The 22,891-nt window shown below is 39.3% G+C and overlaps 3 protein-coding genes across 3 annotated transcripts; all 3 read right to left on the reverse strand.

Annotated features, from left to right (window-relative positions):
• Positions 1-2,401: 2,401 nt before the first annotated feature.
• Positions 2,402-3,417, reverse strand: LOC143632648 (gamma-interferon-responsive lysosomal thiol protein-like). Its single transcript, XM_077101112.1, has 5 exons — positions 3,151-3,417; positions 2,996-3,061; positions 2,760-2,900; positions 2,578-2,670; positions 2,402-2,479 (listed from the first exon to the last, which is right to left on the reverse strand). Exons 1-5 carry the CDS (start codon positions 3,415-3,417, stop codon positions 2,402-2,404), a joined length of 645 nt encoding a protein of 214 aa, XP_076957227.1.
• Positions 3,418-4,845: 1,428 nt separating this feature from the next.
• Positions 4,846-5,947, reverse strand: LOC143632649 (gamma-interferon-responsive lysosomal thiol protein-like). Its single transcript, XM_077101113.1, has 5 exons — positions 5,681-5,947; positions 5,511-5,576; positions 5,292-5,435; positions 5,110-5,202; positions 4,846-5,007 (listed from the first exon to the last, which is right to left on the reverse strand). The coding sequence occupies exons 1-5, from the start codon at positions 5,945-5,947 to the stop codon at positions 4,846-4,848; spliced, it is 732 nt and encodes a 243-aa protein (XP_076957228.1).
• A 3,204-nt stretch (positions 5,948-9,151) lies between these two features.
• Positions 9,152-11,224, reverse strand: LOC143632665 (ran-binding protein 1 homolog a-like). The gene is made up of 4 exons (XM_077101129.1): positions 11,033-11,224; positions 10,569-10,720; positions 10,309-10,434; positions 9,152-9,499 (listed from the first exon to the last, which is right to left on the reverse strand). The coding sequence occupies exons 1-4, from the start codon at positions 11,179-11,181 to the stop codon at positions 9,282-9,284; spliced, it is 645 nt and encodes a 214-aa protein (XP_076957244.1). The 5' UTR covers positions 11,182-11,224; the 3' UTR covers positions 9,152-9,281.
• Positions 11,225-22,891: the final 11,667 nt, after the last annotated feature.

The following is a 22,891-nucleotide window of genomic DNA, read 5'->3' on the forward strand; positions in this document are numbered from 1 at the left end:
TCGTTGTTTGTGAGCATTGCTGAATCTATATTATTACTAGTATAAGTTGTTGCTTAATTATGTCTTATTTTTGTGGTGGTAGTTTTTGTTTATTAAATTGAATTTCTAGTTTTTAGATGTTGATCACTTTAAGCTAACATATAATTTAGTTAACCGGATTCTAGACCTGTTAATAACATGCATGGCAGTAACTACTTACTAAAGAACCAGTTAGGGATTTTCACATAGAAACTGCTTAAGAACTGGTTAAGCTAACATATGCAAATATAGTTAGTGTTAGTTGGTAGTCGGACTTGATCGGGCCTAGTTGGTTCTCTTTCGACCTAGTTAGACTTTCATTCCAGCTGATTTCCTGCAATTTGTGATGGTTTTAAGCCATTTTTTTGTTATTTTTATTTTAAAGTGATAGCAATGGGTTGTGTTTGGGATAGGTTTAGATGGTTCCAAAGCCATATATGATTATAAACATTAATGAAACTTGGCTGGTTTCTATTTAGTGGGTCTGTCAGCCATATCAAACACAAAATTTGTTGGGTATATACAAATGTGTATATATAATAATTAAGATTGTGTTGTATACGAACTTATGGGGTGTTTGGGATTCCTTATTTTTGCCTCTTGTAACTTATGGTAAGTCATAAGGTTGACTTATGACTTATTGACTTATGGATAAAGGAGGTAAAAGTAAGGAATCCCAAACACCCCTTTAAAAGTTAAATAAAAAAATACCCATGCCATGCCTGTACTCGAGATAATGGGTTTATGTTATGGATTAATCGATTGAGGTAAATGGCTTTATCACTAGATCCATATTCGCTTCAAATCTGCGGAAAATTTTGATTTTTTTCAGAGTATTTGGGTTTAAATTTCATCTCTACTTATTTTTAATAGGTTATTGTTTGTACTTTGTTGTTTGCTTAATACTTGTTGCAATCGTTTGACCAATCAGCGATTAACTGGTTTTCCAACTTTTAAATGTTATATAGATAGATAACGCCAATGCTCATTTCGTATGAACCCAAGGTTATACTGCATTGTTCTTTTTATTTTATTTTTGTTATTTTTTTCAAAACTTAACCTGCAGACTAAATGTGTGTATGATAGTTCCTAAACCTTTTAAATTGTAAAATAAAACAGCAGCTACTAGCTACTTATTAGAAATAGGCTTTATTATTTTAATGAGATCAAGCTCATTACCCACAATTGAAACCACACTAACATTAGAAATACTAAGCTACGCCAGCGATGCTTCTTATCCATCATTTACCCGTTTAAAGTGGTCTTAAGTGGTCTAAGGCGCCAAAAAGTTATGATGGGTAACCTTCTGAAGGCACGCCATAATGAACAAATTATGTCGATGTTAACTACCAAATCTCAGTTCTACTGAAAGCTATTATTATGTATTAGCTCAGTGGTTGAACATATGACAAATAACGTAAATTGTTAGTTGTTGATACCGCTATCTTGCTTGCCTGATAATTCGATTAAACATTCATATTCGCCGAGTTAAAGCACATATATTTGAAAAGGTCAGCCACGCAAAATTTAAACATTGTGTGTTATTTTTATATAAACTTCAAAACGTGTATTTATTTTTATTTGGGGTTTAAGTGGGTTAACTAGTCCGCTTAATTGTTTAATCCTTTTATTTAATTAATTTTACACTTCTAATATCTACACGTTTTTAAATAGTTAAATTAAAAATTCTAAAGTAGAATTTTTTTAACGACCAATGAATATATTAAATGTGCTACTGGTTATATTTACCACATTGGGATGCATTCGCCTTTCGATCTGAGGAAAACCCTCACCTAAGGCCAGCGCTCGTGAACACTTGAAGACACGACCGTGCGGTAAGAAGGTAAAACTCGCTCAGTTCAAAGATCCAACTAGTGAACGCCACTTACTCGTCTAGCATCTCATCATCACCTGGTGCCGCCGAAACTAAATGCTAGAGGCAGAAATGGAGCATGGGCCCCTTGAAACAGTAAGCCTCTCTCTTACCACTCTGACATCAACTCATTGGCTTAACTAGAATCTAATGGTTATATTAACTCCTTTGAAAACCGTTTTGTTTTCATATATAAGATATAATTTCACCAAAAGAAATTCATATAAGAAAACCTTTAAGATTGGATTATTAATACAAGAAATTACCAAATGCTAATTTTATAGTTCATTCATAACTCATTCATAAAATTCATTCATAATTCTAACTGCTATAAGTAACTTTTCACTAATATATATTATAAAATTCATTCATAATTCATTACATGTTTCTCAAATCATGACTAATAACGGTCACATTATCTTAAATAGATTACAAAAGCTTTGAGTTTGTCTTTGCACTATAGTTTTCTTTTTAGCAGACCGCACTGGAATCCAGAGCGGTAGTCGAAAGCTATAACCCACGGCAAGCTTGTGGTGGGTTAGGTCCTTTATAAGCTTTACATACGTAGCTCGTGAAATTCTTGTAATCCTGCAACTCCAAACAAATGTCATTCTCTAAACAAGATTCGCCAAATGACAACATTGTTACAAACTTTTACAGTCTGAAACATAATACAAAATGCTTACATCTAGGAGTGGTTGCCCGTCCACAACGACCCATGGCACATAAAGATTAGGAGGATTAAGAGCACGTATTTCATCTGCATATTCTAGCTTGAGCTACATAATAAACACATATATATATAATGAATTTGGCATTAGTTAAAAAACGAACCAATAAACTTAGTACGAAAAAAAAGCAAACAAACCTTGTATCCACGCCCACTGATGATACACTCAGTAACGGGATTCGGGTCTAACTTTAGATTCTCGAAACATGTTTCCCATTCATCATACTTCGATTGTTCAGCTAAAGCTTCCACACAATAGATAAAAGGGAAGTGATCAGTCTGCATTAATTTAGATACCGTATTAGATAACGAGCAATATCGGTATATCACAAACAAATATTAATCATTTCACACTGTAGAAATTAGAATCTTACCACGACCGGCCATGCATTGATCGCACAAGCCTCTACAGTATTTAGCTTGCATTCCGGTTCCTCATGCTGCAACAAAAACACCATCATATCTAGTGTCTTAGTGTTTGTTTTGAGTCATGATGTTTAATGATTAATATATGCTATAATTAAGTAACCTGACAAACAATGGTGCCATTGTCAAGAAGCCCAGCATTTCCATAAGGACTGAGCTTGAGATCAACAATATCAATCAGACCGTTATTGAACATCTTGGGTAGATAGTTGATAATGAAATCCTCAGAGTTCGGACACAGAGATTCATAGTACAGATTCAACTTCACTTTATCTTCACCGACCTGTGATAGGGACGACGTCACTAGAGTTGCAACCAACGAGACGATTAGAAAAAGAACAACGTTTGATCTGCGAAGATGCGCCCCCATATATGTAACTTAGAATAAAAAGTTGAAAGCTCATGTTTTTTGTTACACTTTATATACTAGTTATGTAGTTTAATTAGTCTTCGTATCATGTTTATTTACGTTGCTGCCATTGTTTAATGATCTTGTTTCTGGCATTGCGTGGCTAGATTGATGAACTACCAAAGGGGTGGAATTGTCTAGTTTTGTGATTATTAAAAGAACTTAAACATACTATTTGTTGACTAATATACGAAAATGGTATATTAATAAAAGTGAGTTTATTCTGTACTACAAGTTACAAATACAGCAGTTTTCTTTGGTGGTAATTAAGAAATGGAAACGAATTGTTAATAGAGATGTTAAAAGACAAACCGACCTGCTAATTTATTATTTGTTTGACATTTCTATGCTTGAAATCATCTGTGAACCGGTTTATAAATAACCGGCTCTGTAAACCGATTTTAAATGGAATATAGTTGAATAAAAATAATTTTGGCTTAGTAATTTTCGGTTATATATTGTGTAACTTAATTGATAATTTTAACAATTCAAGCCATTGTTCATGTGTATATGTATAGTGAAGCATAACGTTTGGAAGGAGTTGAATATTACTTGACTAGACAATTCAACCTGATATGATGTTTCGGAAACCAATTTGGCTCCTCTTCCGCCTCAAGTTCTATGGAGGTTTTGTCATTTATGTATAACATGCAACATAAGCAATAATTGCTCGTTTTCCGCCCATTTGCACCCCTAGTTGAATGCAAAAATTGCACAACTTTCAATTGGCTAAAAGCACACATAAAATGTCTGTTATAAATATTAATATACAGCGTACTTACTAATATTGTAATTTATTTATTTATTTTTTTACATATCATCATCTTCTTCAATCTTCATGCTACAGAGCTTCAACTGCTGTGATTGGAGTGATGGTGAATAAACGATAAGTTTTGTTGTTTATGGCGTAACATTGTTGAAAAACAACGTATAAGCCAAGTGACTGAACATATGCCAGATAAAACGTAATTATTGTGGTTGATGCATCTATCTAGCTAGCTCGAGAATTCGATCAAACATTCATATCCGCAAGTTAAAGCACATGTATGTGAAAAACGCAACCAGGCTAATTAGGATTGTACATTGTTGAATCCTTTCATTTAATAAATTTTACACTTCTACTATCTATAGGTTTTTACATAGTACAAATAATAAATTCTAAACTAGAATCTGACTGTTACATTATCTCCTTTGAAAACCATTTTGTTATCTAAGTTCATAAATAAGAGATTGTCAAACAAAACCAAATCCACATAAGAAAGCCTTTAATAATATAAATAGCCAAATGCTAATTGCATGGTTTAACTAACTTTTCATTGATATATTAATCTTTATTACATGTTTATCAAAAACATGTGTACTATGACGGTCCACATTATCTTAAATAGATTACAAAAGCTTTGAGTTTGCCTTTGCACTATAGTTTTCTTTGTAGCAAACTGCACTAGAATCCGGAGCGGTACTAGTCGAAAGGGATAACCCATGGCAAGCTCGTGGCACGTTAGGTCCCTTATAAGCTTTACATACGTAGCTTGTGAATTTCTCATAATCCTGAAACTCAAATCAAATGTCATTTATCTAAACAAGATTCGTAAAATGACAACACTATTAATTACAACTTTTACGGTCTCAAACATAAAACGAAGTGCTTACCTCAAGGAGTGGTTGCCCGTTCACAGTGACCCATGGCACGTAACGATGAGGAGGTCGAAGAGCACCTATTTCATCCGCGTATTGTAGCTCGAGCTACATCATAATTAAATGCATAAATAAAGAAATCACTCAATCAGTGTGAGTTCAAAGAACAAGCAATGAAATAAATCAAGAAAACTAACCATGTATCCAAGCCCACTATTGATACAATCATTAACATCTTCTGGGCCTAACTTTAGTTTCTGGAAACATGTTTTCCACTTATCATGATGCTTGCCTTGATCAGCAAAACTTTCCACACAAGTGATAAAACGTAAGTGTTCATCCTGCATTAATTAAGATACATATCGTGTTAGAAACCAAGCAACAAATATTAATCTTTTCACTTTGTCGAATCTTACAATAGCCGGCCATGCATTGATTGCACAAGCCTCTACCGTATTTAGCTTGCATTCCTGTTTCCCATGCTGCAACAAAAACATCGTCAAATCAATCATATATCTTAGTATGCTTGTTTGAATCAACGATTAATAACACTAAAATATTATTTTCATGGATTCTTTAACTTAACCTGACAAACGATGGTGCCATTGTCAAGAAGCTTAGCATTTCCATAAGGACTAAGCTTGAGATCAATGATGTCAATCAGGCCGTTATCGTATATCTTGGGTAGATCGTTGAGTATGAAATTCTGACAGAACGGGCACAAAGATTCATAGTATAAATTCAGCTTCACTTTATCTCCAACGACTGGTGATGGGGATGGCATCACTAATGCTGCAATGAACGAGACGATTAGAAGAAGAACAACGCTTGATCGGCGAAGATATGCCTCCATGTTTGTCACTTTGAATAAAAACACTTGTGTTTGGTTACACTTTATATACTTGTTATGTAGTTTAATTAGTCTTCATATCATGTTTATTTACGTTGCTGCCATTCTATTCATCTAGTTTATGGCTTTTGCGTGGATGGATTGAAGAACTACCAAACAGATGAAATTGTCTAGTTTTGTGATTGATAAAAGAATGAAAGCATCCTATTTGTTGACTAAGCTACAAAAAAGAGAGTATTAATAAAAGGGAGTTTATTCTGTACTACAAGTTGTTGCCACAAAAAGTGTGAGTTTTTATATTCTCAATTTTCGGTTGAGTTAATACTTATGCTATAAGAGATTATTCGATCAATAACTTGTGACTAGGGAAACCCATTTATTATTATTATTATTTTTATCGTAACATGTATTACATGTATGCATGTCAAAAATAGCAGGTCGGGTAATTTGTTCCGATCAAAATCAGTAGTGGACCCATGAAATTTTCTCATAAAGGTTGGAAATTTTATCAATTAACTATTGTTATATACACAAGAGTCGGTTGGGATTTTAACAACTATGATATATAGTTGTAAAACAAGTTTTAACAGGATCCCGTACCACTAGGGTAGGTCCGCCCTAATCAAAATAGAGTCACACTGAATCGTTAAAAAAGTTCGCAAAATGGGTTCACCCACTAGCTATATTTGTTTTTATAGTAGTTCGTCGTGGCGGTGGCTATTGATGAACATGATATATAGTGGCTGAGATGGCGATGGATGAGATGACAACTGTTGTGGGGGTAGCGGGCGGTGGTGGTGTTTGCATCAGCTGTGGGAGAGACAACTAAGGCATAAACTGATAGCGCCGGTGACACATGATGTTGGTGGGTGGTGCCAATCACTCTGACGGAAAATATTTAGGTTAACAAGTATAATAAAAATGTTTATTTTCTACCTATTCTATAATTGTAGAACTTATTTCTTGAAGATATGTAATTACATGAAAATATAGTGAAATTGTATGTGGCTGGTTATTTACACTGATGTTATGTATTAATCCCATTTTTAGCTTTTGACATTTGCGTAGATAGAATAATGTACCAAAAAAGGGTTAAATCGCCCGGTTACGTATTAAAAAAAACAAAATACGTTCTATTTGTTGACTAAGGAACAATATAGGGTAACTAAATTAGTTGATTCTGGATTAAGATAACATACTATCAAATTTTTCTTTATCGACTTAATATATACTAACCAAAGTGACGTGGCCAATGTAGGTTGGAAAAGTCATCCTCATGATGTGGTTAAGGGATTTACATGCTTATTTTTGAGAATTTTGATGCCCCAAACGAATAAAAAGAAGGTGGTATTATATTTATCACAAAAATTGACGATAATTATAATAACAATAAAAAAAAAGTTATTGCATCGATAAACAAATACAAAATGAGTTTAAAACACGTACATGTTTTTAAAAAATATATTGGTATTGGGCAAAAGTGCAAAACACAAAGATTTTAGAAAAAAAAAGGGTATTGGTATTGGACTAAACATATGGTTTAAAAAAATGATACTGTATGCTAAACAAAATGAGTATTGGACTATCATTGTAAGGTATATACTATATAGAACTCTCTAAACTCAATATCTTTGAACCTTTTTTTAAAAAAAGATACCCAGCAAAGTGGGTGAACGAGGCCCACCTTGCCTCAAGGGCTGATCCTAGGGATCTACTCAATATTTGACAAACGATAGATAGTAATTTATTAGTTGTTTCTTAGAGTTAGAGAGAGTCGTTGATGAAATATTAGACATAATCACTTTAGTAGAGAACATTTTAAGTTGAGTTTCATAAAAGAAAGGTTTTCTATTGCTAGTGTAAAATGATTACCTTTTTCCACCTATTGATGTGCTATAAAATCAAAAATGCAATACGCGATTAAATCCTAGAACAAATAAAGTGATGTAAATAAATAAAGTAAGAAAATAAATTAAATACAATTGTTTAAAGCTAAATCAAATAAAATTATAAACAAAATATTAAAAGATATCTAGTGTGTTTTTTTTAATAATTCACACTTCCCAAAAAAAAAAAATAGCCTGCCTAAATCATATGCTGGAAAGCAACTACATTATATGCCAAAGTTTAAAGTGCTCTTATTACTAACACTTTTTCTACTCACATTGTCTTCCCAAACAACATACATTGTGCTGTCCTTGTTTGGGGAATGTGAGGTGGCTATCCGAAATTGGATCGCATTAGTGGAGGTTGGACTTAAAATTGCCATGTTCAAAATCGTTCTAACAAACTAAACTCACCCTCCGTTTGTTATTATTGACAAAGACAAGCCAGTGCTATCAAAACATCAATAATTCGTGCCTTCGTGGTAATGAATACTTTGATATTAATCAAATGGGCAATTTTATAGAATAGTAATTAAGTTTCAAAAGTGTTTCAATTAGGTCACTCAACTTTAAAAAGTGTTTCAATTAAATCACTCGACTTTCATATTTTATTAATTTAAAAGTTTTAAAATGTTTTTTTAGTTTTTTTCTTTTTTGTTTCACATAGAAAATCTTTTCATCTTTTTTTTATGTTGACGTTGAGTGGCGACATGAATTTTATTTTTAATTTATAAATTAATATAATTAACGTTTTGTTAATATTTAAATTTAAGTACATATATTGCAAATTCTGACTCACACATCTTATTCTCGTCTTCTTTCTTGACGCATAAAATAATCAGTGAGACTCGATTAGAAGATTTTCATTAAGTGACTCAATTTAGAAAAAAATTATATGAGTAACCCAATTAGAACACTTTTGAAAGTTGGTTACCATCCTATAAGATATTCGCTTAATCAAACGACTATGTACAAAATTTTATCACATTCTAAACAATCATTATATGTGATTAAAGCATTTCAAATGTATTTTCAACTTTAGTACTAAAAGGTAGGCAACATTTTTGGTTTCAAATTTGAGCCAGTCATTAAGGTTAAAACCAGCCTGAGCCAATTGAGGTGCAAAAGTTGCAACTTAAAAATATATTTTTAGCAAAAAGAAACAGTGACAGGTAATAACAAATAGAGAAAACCAAATTAAATAATAAAAAGCAACTCCAACCAAAGTAATAAAAACAAATAAACAGTCTGTATGCTGATATGCATTAACCCGACAACCAACCAAACTCCAACCAGATACCATCTGCAAAAATCCATAAATCTATACCCAACCCAACCCGCCCAGACCCGACTCTTATAACGCTCCAAATAGGAACACAAACTGACCGACCAGACCCATCACACAAACCAAAAACCCAAACCGACTCCACTCCTGCATGAAACACAATTCACTACTCTTCTTTCTTTTCAGTTTCAGCAGGCTTGACTTCGTTGACCTTTTCAGTTGTCTCCTCTTTGACTTCCTTGACTTCAGCTTTCTCATCCGCCTTTTTCTCTTCAACGCTCAACTTCTCAAGAAGACCAGCAGCATCCGTGGCATCTTTGTTCTCTTCCTTACCCTTTTGAGACTCCGCAACTTCTGTAAATGTTTCCATGAACTTCTTGCAATCTGTAATTACACAAAATGTTAATTAAAAGTTACAAATAACTCAAGATCATGTACGAGCGTGTGTGATGCAAAACAACAGGATGATCAGTGTAATAACGGTGATCACATGCAAGAAATGAGACGTAAAGATGAGATGTTGAGGTAACTCGGTGCATGAATGTTGGGAGAAGTCTAAGTTAGCATTCAATAATAGAATGCAACCCACGCCTTTTGTTACAACCCAACACCAAAAGAATATTAAAAAATGGTGTTTTGTATGCTTTAGAAGAGGTTGCGAGCGTTACAATGTCATAACTTTAACAAGAACAGAGGCCCTCTTCAGTTTTATACAACATCTAATCTTTACATCACCATATCTTGCTCAGACCTTTTACATTCAACATCATTTCAATCCCAGTATTAAATACACAAAGAACATGATTGATTCTTGGTTTAGAAAAGTGTGCACAGTTCTCTAAGGCGCAAAGCGCGTAGCTTTTGACCCAAAAAGGACACTTGAGGCGCGCAAAACCAAACGCTTTGCAGCATCAATGCCGTACGGCTGGCTTTTTAAGGTTGTTCGAAAATGTTATTTATAAACCTTATTTAAAGCTAAAAACCCATAATATATGCAAATCATACATAAACCAGCGCCTCAATTTTTAAACCAAAGAATGATTATTCGTCATAGGTACGTTATGCGTTTGTCGAACAGTAATCAAAGACTAAAATTGAACTCACATAATAAAAGTAAATAACACAAATTGTGTGCATCAAAAGCTCAGAGTCAACCAAATGAAAAACAAGTAACATACGAGAAGTAAACTTACTCTCAACTGATGCAAATCTGATACAGAAAAGCTCATCCTTGAGTTCACCATCAGCAAAATCAGAAGCATGCCACACACATGACTTCTCATTACCAGCGTGCTCTTGAACAGACATCGTAGGAATAACTACAATAACATAATGTAACAAATTCACATCAAATATTAAACCTAACCTTACACACAGTCGAAATTAAACTACAATAACATAATAACAAATTCAGATCATATACATAAAACATGTAACCAATTCTTATGCATACCGAGATGGTTCGCACAGATCTTTAAAGTTTTCGATTGCCTCATAACAAGACGAACTTTTTCCGTCTTCTTGTGCTTCAAAAACTTAACCGATCCAGCGCCTCTTTCCTTCCACTGGTTTCCGTCCTTATCGAATCGATACAACTTCGCCTTACTACATAAACAAAGCATAACCTTAAAATCAAAACCCACAACCATAAATAAACAAAAACAGCAACCTCAAATCAAAACCCACAACCTTAAATTAACAAAAACATTAACCTTAAAATCAAACCCAAAACCTTAAATCAAAACCCACAAACTTAAATCAAACCCCAAAACCTTAAATCAAACCCACAACCATATAATAACAAAACGGTAACCTTAAATTAGCAAAAACAGTAACTTCAAATCTAAACCCATAACAGTAAACTAAAACAGTAAATAAACCCAGATCTAGAACAGAATAATATTATTAAAATCTTACAGATCAAGTATGGCATCTTCATCTTCTTCACCGGTACTAACGGCAACTTCTTCAAGCTTGATGATCGGAGCAATCTGTGCTCCGGTGTCTTCCTCTTCGGCGGCGGTGGTCTCCTCCTCCTCCTTGTGCTCTGGATCGTTGCTGGCCATTGGATTGATTGAGAGAGTTTAATCGGAGATTTTTTAGGCGGAAAGAAACGGCGGACAGATATGAGGGTTTGATGGATTGAGGACGTCAAGGGTTTTATATTAGGGGCGTTTGGTTGAGTGGATAAGTGTGGGCTGTTTGTGTTTGGGCTTAGCCTTGTTCATTTTGGATGGCAGTTTTGAGCCCATTCAAGTATTTCTTGATACATTGTTGCTTATTAGGTCCTTTTAGGTTGTTATTATAATAATAATAATAATAATTTTTATATGAGCATACGGAGTGGGAGCCGGGAATAAGTGGGGAAATCCTGCTACCCGATGGAAATGGGGAGTTTAAGCGGGTTTCCCGTGAGGCAAATCAAGAACGAAACTGAGGAAGTCAGGATGAATCAGGGTTTTGATCCAAGGAAAGGGTTGAACACCACCCATCGATTTTGGGGGCGGGGTGGAGATGGGCTAAAATGGGAGTCTGGACGACTTCATATGCTCTAAATGCGTGAATGGGTCTTTATGAAAGTTGCTAGTCGTGTTGTTGTGGGTCAAATGGGAAGTAAAGGTTCAAATCGTAAGGAGTATAAGTATAGCTGCATCAGACCAGTTACAAAACCGAACTGATTACACAGGTTGGGGACTTTCCGCTCAAAAAACAGTTAGAAGTCGTAACCAGATTGGCCAGTAACCGGTAAGGATTAGTTATAGTATTCCAAAAAACAGTCAACTGATATTTGCACCTCTAACGGGAAGTATGCATTCTCAAGTTGACACGAACACAGTTTATTTAATCATAGTTGTTTCTATGTTAACTCTTTAGATTATAAAGTAAATACAAATGTGCTTGGAACATTTTTTTATAAACGGATTACTTGGTCCATAAGCATATGAGGCTGGCACATAACAGTCCTAAAGATGTTCCTAAACATTTGTTAGTTCTTTGTGGCATCTAAAGCGTTAGTGTCAGAAAATAAAATTCTAGTCTACGACCTACCTAGTACAAGTTTGAATAGGCTTGATCAATCAAGAACTCTTGATGAATGCGTTTGAATTGCTGTAGTTGGATTATTGAGTTATAGAATGTACAAAACGTAATAACCGAAATCATAAAATACTAATAAAAGAAAATGTTAAAATTTAGGTGTCAAACCTATATTTCTTCTAATTCCTAATCTCTCATCTCATTCATTCATAAAACTATTTTTGTCAAGTGGGTTAAAACATAGTATAGATTTTATACATTATTGAATTAAGTGTCATTTTCATATACGAGATTTGACCAACTACACAACTTTAGTACATTTTTTAAATTTTTTGCAAATCAACACACGACGTTTCCAATAAAATCATGCTATTTAAGTACTTTTCGTTAATCCCGTTTGTTTTTTCCATTAAATTTAAATTAATTAACTTATAAGTATTTTGATAATCACAATTGAAATAATGAATCTTATTTATTTTTATCATTTGACAAATCCCGTGTGGTTCAAAAGCTAGTGTTCATAATAATAATAATAATAATAATAATAATAATAATAATACAGAATAATGACTCAGACGAATACACGCCATTGTAGAGATGTAATTAAAAAAAATTGATAAATTAATTTTGTAAAAAAAATGGAATATTAAAGCTACATAAAACATTAATAATAATAAATGAAAATTTATCAATAAGCATAGTGTTTAACTCAACTTTTCGGCCAGGTATCCTAGGCCCACGATATTTAAGGAGTCTGGCCCACGAGACTGCTGGTTTTCTCTAGTTTAGATGAGTTAAAAAAAATTAATAAAACTTTAATTTTCTCTTAGATTGGAAATATAGTTTTCATATTAAATTAAAAACCAAACCCGAATTGATCGTTGTGTTCAGTTTCTTTCGTTCGCATTTTTTCGTTAGGTTTCTCAACCGAACTAAGTAGATTGATAAAGTTGTGAACCTCGCCGATAAACACCAATAGTAACAAGACTAGGATGAATTTTTGGTTACGTGCATTATGCTCATGTGAATTGACTGTAATTATGATTTGATGTACGCCAATCGTTTATTTGAATGTACATACAGTTTAAGTTTGGTTTTTTAAGTTTGTCATTTAATACATTTTGAAGACATAGTTTTTGTTAGTGACCAAATTAAGTATAAGTTTATTGTAGATCATTTGCTTTATCATTGAAACTTAATTATGAAATGATTAACCATATTTTCCGGTTGGTTTTGCTATTATGTTAAGCATGACACCTCTTACCCACAAGTATGGGTAGCACAATATTAGCTAACTAGGGTTTAGGGATGAGCTTGGCAACGAAAATCTCAATCTCAATTTCTCCAAAATCTTGATACCGGTACCGATACGAAAGGAAAAATTCGGGAAATACCGGTAATGAACTGTATCAATACCATACTGATCCTAAAACGTCAAAAACTTGGTACATAATTGGTACCAATTCCGTACTGGTACCGATTCGGTACCCGTACGTGTTCGCTCATCCCTACTAGGGTAGTTTGGACTTCAAACTAAAGCTTTTGCGCTCTTTGGGTTAATGGGTATTTATAAAGGGTCTAAATGGGTTAACTAAACTTAAGAAAATAAAGGATGGGTCATAAATATAAAAGCCAAAAAGAAGGGATCAAATTGGGACACATCTTATGTAAAGAATACATCCTCGAATGCTTTTATCGTCTTAGGGTGGTGTTGGGCGCAAGAATTCGTAATTAGTGAAGGACACCGAGCTGTTGATGTATCATATTAGCATTATGTTGTACCATGTTAGAAGGTAAGGAAGCTTAAGTCATGGAGGATAAGGGTGGTGGGAAGACTAGGGGCAGTGGAAGTGAACTAGTGTGCCTGATGTGTGTCGACTTTAGGTACATGGAATAATCTAAAAACACATACTTTGGGCCGAAGACAATTGGCTATCCCTGCATTGATGTCTGGAACTACTAGTCTTTGTTGAAGGATAATTGTATCCTGAACACATTCAACATTTCTTCCCGGACGTCGTCATTCACCATCATTCATATTTTTAAAAACTATGATCCAACAACTTAAGGGGACACATAAAAGTGTGTCGATCCCGAACAAGTTGTCAAATGTGTGGTCGATGGTGGGGACGTAGGGGAAACTGTAGCATCTCATATTAGAAAGTCGTACATTCTTTTAGTGATTGTATCTTGTTGACAGATAGTCATGCCTATTCTCCGGTCATGCCACATTCTTTATTGTGGCTCGACTTTCTACCCTTTGTCTTGTTGTAGTGTTTTTTTCCAGCTTAAGGACGAAATGTGTAGTTATCTATATACATATACCTGAAAAACAAAAGTTGTAGTTTATTCTAACTATTTCTTTATAGATTGTATTGATAGCCAATTAAACAATGTATTATACCCAAGTACAATTTGAAGATTTATATTTCACTTTGATATTAAAACAGGTAGATGTACCATTGAAGAGGTAAGTCCCAGCAAAGCCCAGTTGGTCCCGCAAGACTCACCTTGAACAGGGACGTCTGCGCAAAGGCCATCTGCTCCCGCAGGACCCACCATGCTCAGAGAACCTTACGCGCAGTACGCAAGCTGTACACGCAGGGAAAAGCCTCCCAATGGTGAAGTACCCCGCCTGTTCCCGCAGTTGCGGATACAAGCCATCAGGGAAGGCTACCCGCAGACAGCAGGGCTACACGCACAAGACAATAGCTACTTCAGTAGTCACATGAAGGAATGAGCAAGGCGGGAACAATCCCGCCAAAATGAGCCAGTCCGTATGATTCTGAAAGATCTTTTGTACTATACCTACCAAGGTATGGATAGGACAGACAATCTGACCAGAACAGCCCATGAGCCAATCACAGGGTGACAGCTCACCGACAACAGTACGAGGAGGAGCACCCTCTAGTACTGTTTGTCACTATTAGCCGCTGCCTACTCACCAACTCTTACTGAGGGGCGTGCGCAGCCTACAGTTGGTAGAATAGTGTTACTGTTGGCCGTAACCTATTCACCAACCAGCATGGCCTGCGTATAATCCACAGTAGGTGGGACGTGCATAATCTACAGTTGGTGGAATAGTGCAGCCGACTTTGTTACTGTTGGCCGTAACCTATCCACCAACCAGTATGGCCTGTGCATAGTCCACTGTTGGTAGAACAGGAATACTATTCAGCCGGCTGTACCTTCTAGGAAACCTACCTTCGGCTATAAATACTCCAACATCTTGGAATGGTAAGATCATCTGCTATCCTGTTATCTAGCAACCTCTTAATATACACTTATATTCAGAGCAATCTAGTCTGATTCTCACGCCGGAGGGTGGTCACAAGGAGGAACCCCCCCCCCTTTCTCAGTGACGAGCTTACGGTGTTTGTTTTGCAGGTCCCCTGAAGAACAACCGTCTCTGTTGGACCTCATTCTCGTGGGAAACATTACTTAACCCCCAGATTATCTATAATCTGCACCGGGTCACTTAGTGTTTCTTCATTGGCGCCATCCGTGCATAAAAGCTAGAACTAATTTAGTTTTTTCAAATTTTCTGAAGAAATGGTTAACGTTACTCCGGTCCAAAGGCCAGTAACCGACCAAGAAACCCCGGTAACAACCCCAGCAACTGGGGGGAACACCGGCGGTTATACAATCCTTACGAACACTACCCCGACTACCCAAGCCGGGGCAAGTGCAGTAAATATTCCACTGGGATTCACCGATACCCAGCTGGAAAAACGAACGAGGGTCCCTCGCCAAACACTAGATCAAGTGAAGGCGTGGGCCGAAGCACGTCAGAAAGAGTTCCAAGCTGAATTGGACGAACGCTTGCGTTCAGTTCAACAGGCTGACGAATTCGGCAGTACTCGCCAACACCTCATTATGAACAGCGAGGGCGAGTACTCAGACGACGAGAGGGAGGAGTCCGATACCGACGCAAACCCTCGCCATAAGGCGAAAGGGAAGCGTAAGGAAACGGACTCCCAGCCAAAAAGGAATTTTGGGGAAGCCTTTAAACCAACAAATGCGGAGAGAAACCCGCGTGACTTCTCCAAAACCTTTAGACCAACTGCTACGAATGCAGGAAAGTCAAAATTTGCAAGGGACATTGCGGAAGCAATCGCCCCGAGAAGTGCCAAACAAATGTCCAACATTGGCACTTATGATGGTCTATCCGACCCAGACGACCATTTGAACAGGATCATTGCGGGGGCTACCGTCAGTAACTGGACGGAACCCACGTGGTGTTACATGTTCCAGATGACTCTGGTCGGAGCAGCCAGGGCATGGTTCGATCGTTTACCGGTCCACCACATATATGACTGGGCGGACTTTCAGAACAAGTTCAGCCAGCACTTCAGCCAGCAGAGGAAGTATACTGAAGAGCAGTGGACGATCCTCAACTGCGTTAGAGAGGAGGATGAATCTTTACTAGACTTCATCACCCGCTTCAACTCCAAGAAGCTGAGTCTGGGCAACATAAGTGAAGATCTTGTTCGCGCCGCTTTCATCCAGGGCGCCGAGTACCCAGAGCTTATCCGCACATTGACGGGTAAGGACGGCATGCCATCCACATGGGATGCCATCATGACGGCAGCCAAGCGCTTTGCCGAGACAGAGAAGCAGCTGGGAAGAGATCTTCCCCAGAGTACACACCTCTACACGCAGAGGACAAGGGAGAACAACGTTAGGACCGCCCGGCAGAACAAAAAGAGGCGGCTAGGTATTTGGCAGTCAAGGGTAAACTTTGACACCTCATCCAGCTCTCGCCCTCTTGTTGGCGGAAGGGACAACACACACCCTTCAAACCGAAAACACCGGTGGACGCCACTCACCAAGAGCATCACGGAGATATTTGCCACGGAAAAATTGCCATGGCCAAAAGCCCCATTGATCCGGCAGAAACCTAATGCGGATCAAATCAAATCCTGTGATTTCCACGGGACAAAGGGTCATGGTACTGAAGAGTGCACATCCTTGAAGGATATTGTGGAGACATTTGTCAAGGATGGAAGACTTGCACATCTCGTGGCATCAATCAAGAAGGGAGGAAGGAATGACAACCGGTACAGAGGTAACGGACGAAAGCCCGTCGACATCAGCATCAACATGGTTCATGGCAAGGTCAGAGGAAGAAAAAGACGAGTGACAGAACCATGCGCGTGGAAGGAAGCTGAGGTGCGCTTCCCGCGAGTGCCAGGAGGCCTCAGCAAAGAAGGCCCCATCGTCATCAAAAGCCAGCTGGGGCATTACATCACTTCCCGCACTCTTGCTGACAACGGCGCTTCGTCGACAGTGATGTACAGGCAGTTCTTTGACAAGCTGGATGATGAAGACAAAGAACGCTTGGAAACGGTCTACGCTTCAATGGAAGGGTTTGACGGCAGTACAGAAACCCCCCTGGGTATCCTATCTTTCCCCGTTACTCTTACCGATGGGAATCATTCACGCACAGAAGACGTGGATTTTGTCGTGATGAAAAAGCCACACCACACGTACGACATCCTATTCGGAAAAGACGGGATGGCAAGATTCAACGCCGTGGTATCTTCAGTCCACGGCATGATGGGATGGCCAACAGCTGAGGGTGTAGCGATGATCACTGGCATTCCCCAGGTATGCATCGCATCTGTCTCATCTAAACCCAAACCGAAAATGGCTAAACCAACCATCACCGAACCGGAAAAATGGGCCTTCAATGGAAAATACCCCGACCAGGCCGTTACCATTGGACCAACAATCGTTGATCCCACCCGCACCCTACTCAAACGCTTACTGCAGAAAAACGCTGACATCTTTGCGTGGGCACCAGCTGACATGACTGGTGTACCCCAAAGTAAGGCGGAGCATAAGCTCAAGTGCGATCCGGCTGTTACGCCAGTCGTACAAAAGCGCAGAGTAATGGGGCCTGAACAAACTAACGCGTGTAGAACCCAAGTCAAGGAACTCCTAGACGCAGGCATCGTACGCGTTAGTAGATATCAAACATGGGTTGCAAATCCCGTAATGGTACCGAAGAATGACAAACAATGGCGCATGTGCATAGATTTCAAAGATTTGAACAAAGCATGCCCCAAAGATTGTTATCCGTTACCAGAAATTGATCTTGAGGTGGATTCGTTGGCACCATTTCGCCTTAAATGCTTCTTGGATGCGTATAAGGGGTACCATCAAATCCACATGGCCGTAGATGACCAGGACAAAACCGCATTTCGGACGCCCGATGGTACATTTTGTTATAAAATGATGCCATTCGGACTTAAGAATGCAGGGTCCACGTACCAACGACTGATGGACAAAGAGTTTCATGCCCAAATCGGGAGAAACTTGGAAGTCTATATGGATGATTTGGTCATCAAAAGCCCCGAGCCAGAAGCGATGTTGAAAGACATTGAAGAAACTTTCAACACGCTCAGAAAGATAAACATGAAGCTCAACCCGAGCAAGTGTTCATTTGGGATGGAAGAAGGGAAGTTCTTGGGAGTCATTGTTACTAAAGATGGCTTCAGAGCGAACCCTGAAAAGGTCGAAGCCATTGTTAAAATGGAATCACCTACCACCATCAAACAGACTCAGACACTGAATGGACGACTAGTCGCACTTAATCGCTTTTTGGCAAACCATGCGGATAAGTCGTTTCCTTTCGTGTCAACATTGAGAAACTGCTTAAAGAAAACGCACTTCCGCTGGACACCAGAAGCGGAAGCAGCTTTTCAGGAGATTCGGTCACGCCTGATCGAACTCCCAACACTTACAGCACCACAAGCGGGAGAGGAGTTAATCCTATACCTTTCCGCAACAGATAGAGCAACCGGGGCAGTCCTGCTAATAGAACAAAAAGGCATCCAGATGCCAATCTATTATGTTAGCCGTGTACTAACAGACGTAGAAACCCGGTACTCTACCCTCGAAAAATTGGTCTTAGCACTTATACACGCTTCACGCAGGTTAAGACGATATTTCCAGGGCCACCCAATCACCATTCTCACCAACTTCAAACTCTCAAACGTTCTAGGCAAACCCGAATTATCGGGACGTCTAGCCAAATGGGCAATTGAATTGGGAGAATATGCAATTAAGTACAAGCCAAGACCAGCCATAAAAGGCCAGGTCCTGGCCGATTTTATTGCAGAAGTCCCCGCTTCGCGGGAGAAAGAGTGCCAGGAGGAGGCTCAACCTTCCCCGGCACAGGACATCAATGATGTCTGGCGACTCTACACTGATGGAGCAGCCAGTAACGAGGGTTCAGGCGCAGGGTTAAAATTAACCAACCCAGCAGGCCAAGAATATACTTACGCTATTCGGTTGGATTTTCCAAGTACGAATAACGAAGCCGAATATGAAGCATTCTTGGCCGGATTGAGAATTGCGCGTAAGATGGGAGTGAAAAACTTGGAAGCCCACGTGGATTCCATACTGGTGGCCAACCAAATAAATGGGACGTACACGGCTGTGAACGACACAATGGCCCTGTACCTCGCCCAGGCAAAAACCCTTATGCGTGATTTTAATGATTGTAAAGTCATACACGTCAAGCGCAGCGAAAACAAATCTGCGGATGCGTTAAGCAAGCTTGCATCACTAGCCTTCACCCACTTGGGAAAGGACATCCGCATTGAACTCCTCGAAGCACCATCAGTCCCGCACAAGGAAATTTGTGTCATCCAAACCGGTACAGAAACGTGGATGACACCAATAATAAATTACCTTGCAGCAGGAACACTACCAGAGTCCAAAACACAGGCAAGAAAACTACGCTGTAAAGCACTGAATTATCAACTCTTCAATGACATCCTTTACAGACGTAACTTTCTTGGCCCACTCTTAAGATGCGTGGACAACCAAGATGCTGACTACCTCCTAAGGGAAGTACACGAAGGCATCTGTGGAGTACACGCAGGTCCCCGCGCTGTTGTAGCCAAGCTAAACAACGCGGGATACTTTTGGCCGGGGATGCATACGGATGCACTGGCATACATCAGAAAATGCAGGTCTTGCCAGCTTTACGCACCCAACACGCACCGCCCGAAGAATGAACTGGTTCCAGTCACTTCTTCATGGCCATTTCAGAAGTGGGCCATCGATGTGACAGGCCCATTTCCTACAGCAGCAGGAAATGTTCAGTTGCTAGTGGTAGCCATCGACTACTTCACCAAGTGGATAGAAGCAAAACCTCTAGCCCAAACAACCGCGAAACATATCAAAAAATTTATTTGGGAATTTATTATTTGTCGTTTTGGACTTCCACAGAATTTGGTGAGCGATAACGGCACCAACTTTGCTGACAATAAGCTACAACAGTGGCTAAAAGAACTTCAAATCACCCACACCTTTACCTCAGTGGCACACCCGCAAGGTAATGGTGAGGTGGAAAGAGCAAATAAGAGCATTGTCGAAGGCATCAAGAAGAGACTATCGGAACACAGATCCGGCTGGGTGGACGAGCTTCCGCACGTCCTTTGGGCAAACAGAACGCTGAAGAAGGCCAGTACGGGAGAAACCCCGTTCAGCCTCACTTATGGCACTGAAGCCATGGTCCCGGTCGAAATTGGTCTACCCTCACCAAGGGTCTTGAGTCAGCCAGAAGACAATGATGCGGAAAGACGGTTGGATCTTATGCTAACCGAGGAACGCAGAGACTTAGCCGCAGTGCGTGAAGAGAACTACAAACGACAAATGCAAAAGTACTACAACACGCGGGTAAAACTCTGCAACTTCAATATAGGAGACTACATAATGCGTAACAACGAGGCTTCAAACCAAGAGCGCCCGGGAAAGCTGGCCCCGGTCTGGGAAGGGCCATACATTATCAAAGAAGTCCTGGGAAAGGGCGCATACCGGCTCGAAAGGCTCGATGGCACTCCCATCCCAAGAACATGGAATGGAGCTCAATTACGCAAATGTTATATGTAGATCAATTCCAAAACTTGTAAAGAAAAGGCCTAGAGCCACTTCTAATGGAAATGATTCTCCTTTCATAATGTGTTTACCTTTATACTTATGAACTTCCCACTGGTGCCGGTATTCACCGCATAAACGGGAAGAAGTAAGTCGTTACGTGTGGAAGGCGGCAAAACCCGCATAAACACAATGAGGGAAACCTACACGCAGGTATGATGTAAGTAAAGTTTAGCCATCCTTGTAAGTGAAGTGACGGTCTTACTCGCACAATCACGAACAAGGAAGCAAAACTTCAACCTATCATCTACCACGTTCAAAGGTTATCCTAAAAAAAAAAAAAAAAAGGAAAACCTACACGCAGGTCAGATATGGGTAAAGTTTAGCCATCCTACTAAGTGCAAGTGACAGTCATACCCGCACAATCACGAAAGAGGAAGCAAAACTTCACACCTATTATCTACCACGTTCAAAGGTTAACTTATCCTCAAAGATGAGGAAAACCTACACGCAGGTCAGATGGTAAAGTTTAGCCATCTTACTACGTGCAAGTGACGGTCCTACCCGCACAATCACGGAAGAGGAAGCAAAACTTCACACCTATCTAACACGTTCAAAGGTTAACTTATTCTAAACACTTGGAAAATTGCAAATTTAAACTAAAGTATGTAAGTCATATAACGTTTATAAAGCAAGGAATCCAATGAATCAAGCGGTCTTAGCCGCACAAAGATTTACATTTCATAAGTATTCGTTACAAGAATGGCCGGGTAACTACCCGCCTACAAGAAAGTAAATCTATACAAACTAAATCTATCCTAGCAGCGGGAAGGGATCTTCAGGATCAGGCTTCAGGGCCACTTCCACTTGGACCAGCGCCGTCAGTAGAGCGTGGCTGTTCAAGGAAAGCCTTAAGGATAGGCAGCCCATCATCAGCAGCAGCAATTTCATTCACCTTCTCCACCACCGGATGCGGGAAGGCGGCGTATTGATTTACTGCTTGGTCATATATGGCTTCAGTATCTACATTGTACAAAGGGAAGTTGGATGGCGGGACGCCTTTCTCAACAAACCCTAGACCAAGCAGGAAGCCGACCCGTTCCCCATCCTCGTGAGAAGCGTTGAGGGCTGCGCTCATTGCATCGTCGTAAGATGTCTCTGAGAAGACCCGATGCACAACCTACATAAGAAAATATACAAGTGTCAACACCCTATTTACAAAGAAAAGCGTGAAGACATGAAGATAGACTTACCTGAGACAACGCTTCTCGAAGAAGCCATTCCTTGGCAACCAGAGCTTCTTGAAGGGCGGCTTGAGCTTGGGTGCAGGCGCGTTCGGCTTCGCTTTTGTTAAGGTTGGCAAGTAGAACTTCCTTTGCGGCAGCCTCTTCGACGCCCTTAAGCTTCCACTCGGTATGATCAAGCACGCCCCTCTGGTCCAAGATCTCCTGGAGCTTCTTGGCATCTTCCATCGCCAAGGCATCATGAGCACGTTGGAGAGCCTCTAATTTGGCCTTGAGCTCCTCATTCTCCACGCGTAAAGGCTCAGCAACGGCTTCAGCCTTGGTGGCCCTCTCGGTTGCGTTCCTCGCAGTCTCCTTAGCCAGCCGAAGCTGTTCGTTAACAGCTTGGGCAGCCTTGGAGCGGGCCTCGAGTCGCGCTTGAACCTCAACCTCGAGGGCCTTGAAGGCCTTCTCCTTCTCCGCAGCAGCTGCGGACAGCTTTTGGTTCTCCTCCCGAAGAACCCGCGCTTGAGATACTTCCTTGGCGCGAGCTGCTTTCAACTTGTCGTTTTCACGACCAAGCAGCTCGACGCGCGGCTGCATCCGGGCTTGGAGAACCCGAAGC

Source organism: Bidens hawaiensis, unplaced genomic scaffold (genome assembly GCF_021521415.1).
Source record: "Bidens hawaiensis isolate Kalapana, Puna unplaced genomic scaffold, B.hawaiensis_p1.1 tig00006520_1, whole genome shotgun sequence".
Taxonomy (NCBI): Eukaryota; Viridiplantae; Streptophyta; class Magnoliopsida; order Asterales; family Asteraceae; genus Bidens; species Bidens hawaiensis.

What these genes read in the sequence shown, in the direction of transcription:
- LOC143632665 (XM_077101129.1), bottom strand. Translation starts at nt 11,181, where the DNA reads ATGGCCAGCAACGATCCAGAGCACAAGGAGGAGGAGGAGACCACCGCC. An exon ending in GAAGATGCCATACTTGATCT is followed by an intron (nt 10,721 to 11,032) that starts GTAAGATTTTAA and finishes TTGTTTATGTAG; the next exon opens with TAAGGCGAAGTTGTATCGAT. An exon ending in GATCTGTGCGAACCATCTCG is followed by an intron (nt 10,435 to 10,568) that starts GTATGCATAAGA and finishes ATGTTATTGTAG; the next exon opens with TTATTCCTACGATGTCTGTT.
- LOC143632649 (XM_077101113.1), bottom strand. Translation starts at nt 5,947, where the DNA reads ATGGAGGCATATCTTCGCCGATCAAGCGTTGTTCTTCTTCTAATCGTC. An exon ending in TCAATGCATGGCCGGCTATT is followed by an intron (nt 5,436 to 5,510) that starts GTAAGATTCGAC and finishes TAATTAATGCAG; the next exon opens with GATGAACACTTACGTTTTAT. An exon ending in ATAGTGGGCTTGGATACATG is followed by an intron (nt 5,203 to 5,291) that starts GTTAGTTTTCTT and finishes ATTATGATGTAG; the next exon opens with CTCGAGCTACAATACGCGGA.
- LOC143632648 (XM_077101112.1), bottom strand. Translation starts at nt 3,417, where the DNA reads ATGGGGGCGCATCTTCGCAGATCAAACGTTGTTCTTTTTCTAATCGTC. An exon ending in ATGGCACCATTGTTTGTCAG is followed by an intron (nt 3,062 to 3,150) that starts GTTACTTAATTA and finishes TTTTTGTTGCAG; the next exon opens with CATGAGGAACCGGAATGCAA. An exon ending in TCAATGCATGGCCGGTCGTG is followed by an intron (nt 2,901 to 2,995) that starts GTAAGATTCTAA and finishes AAATTAATGCAG; the next exon opens with ACTGATCACTTCCCTTTTAT.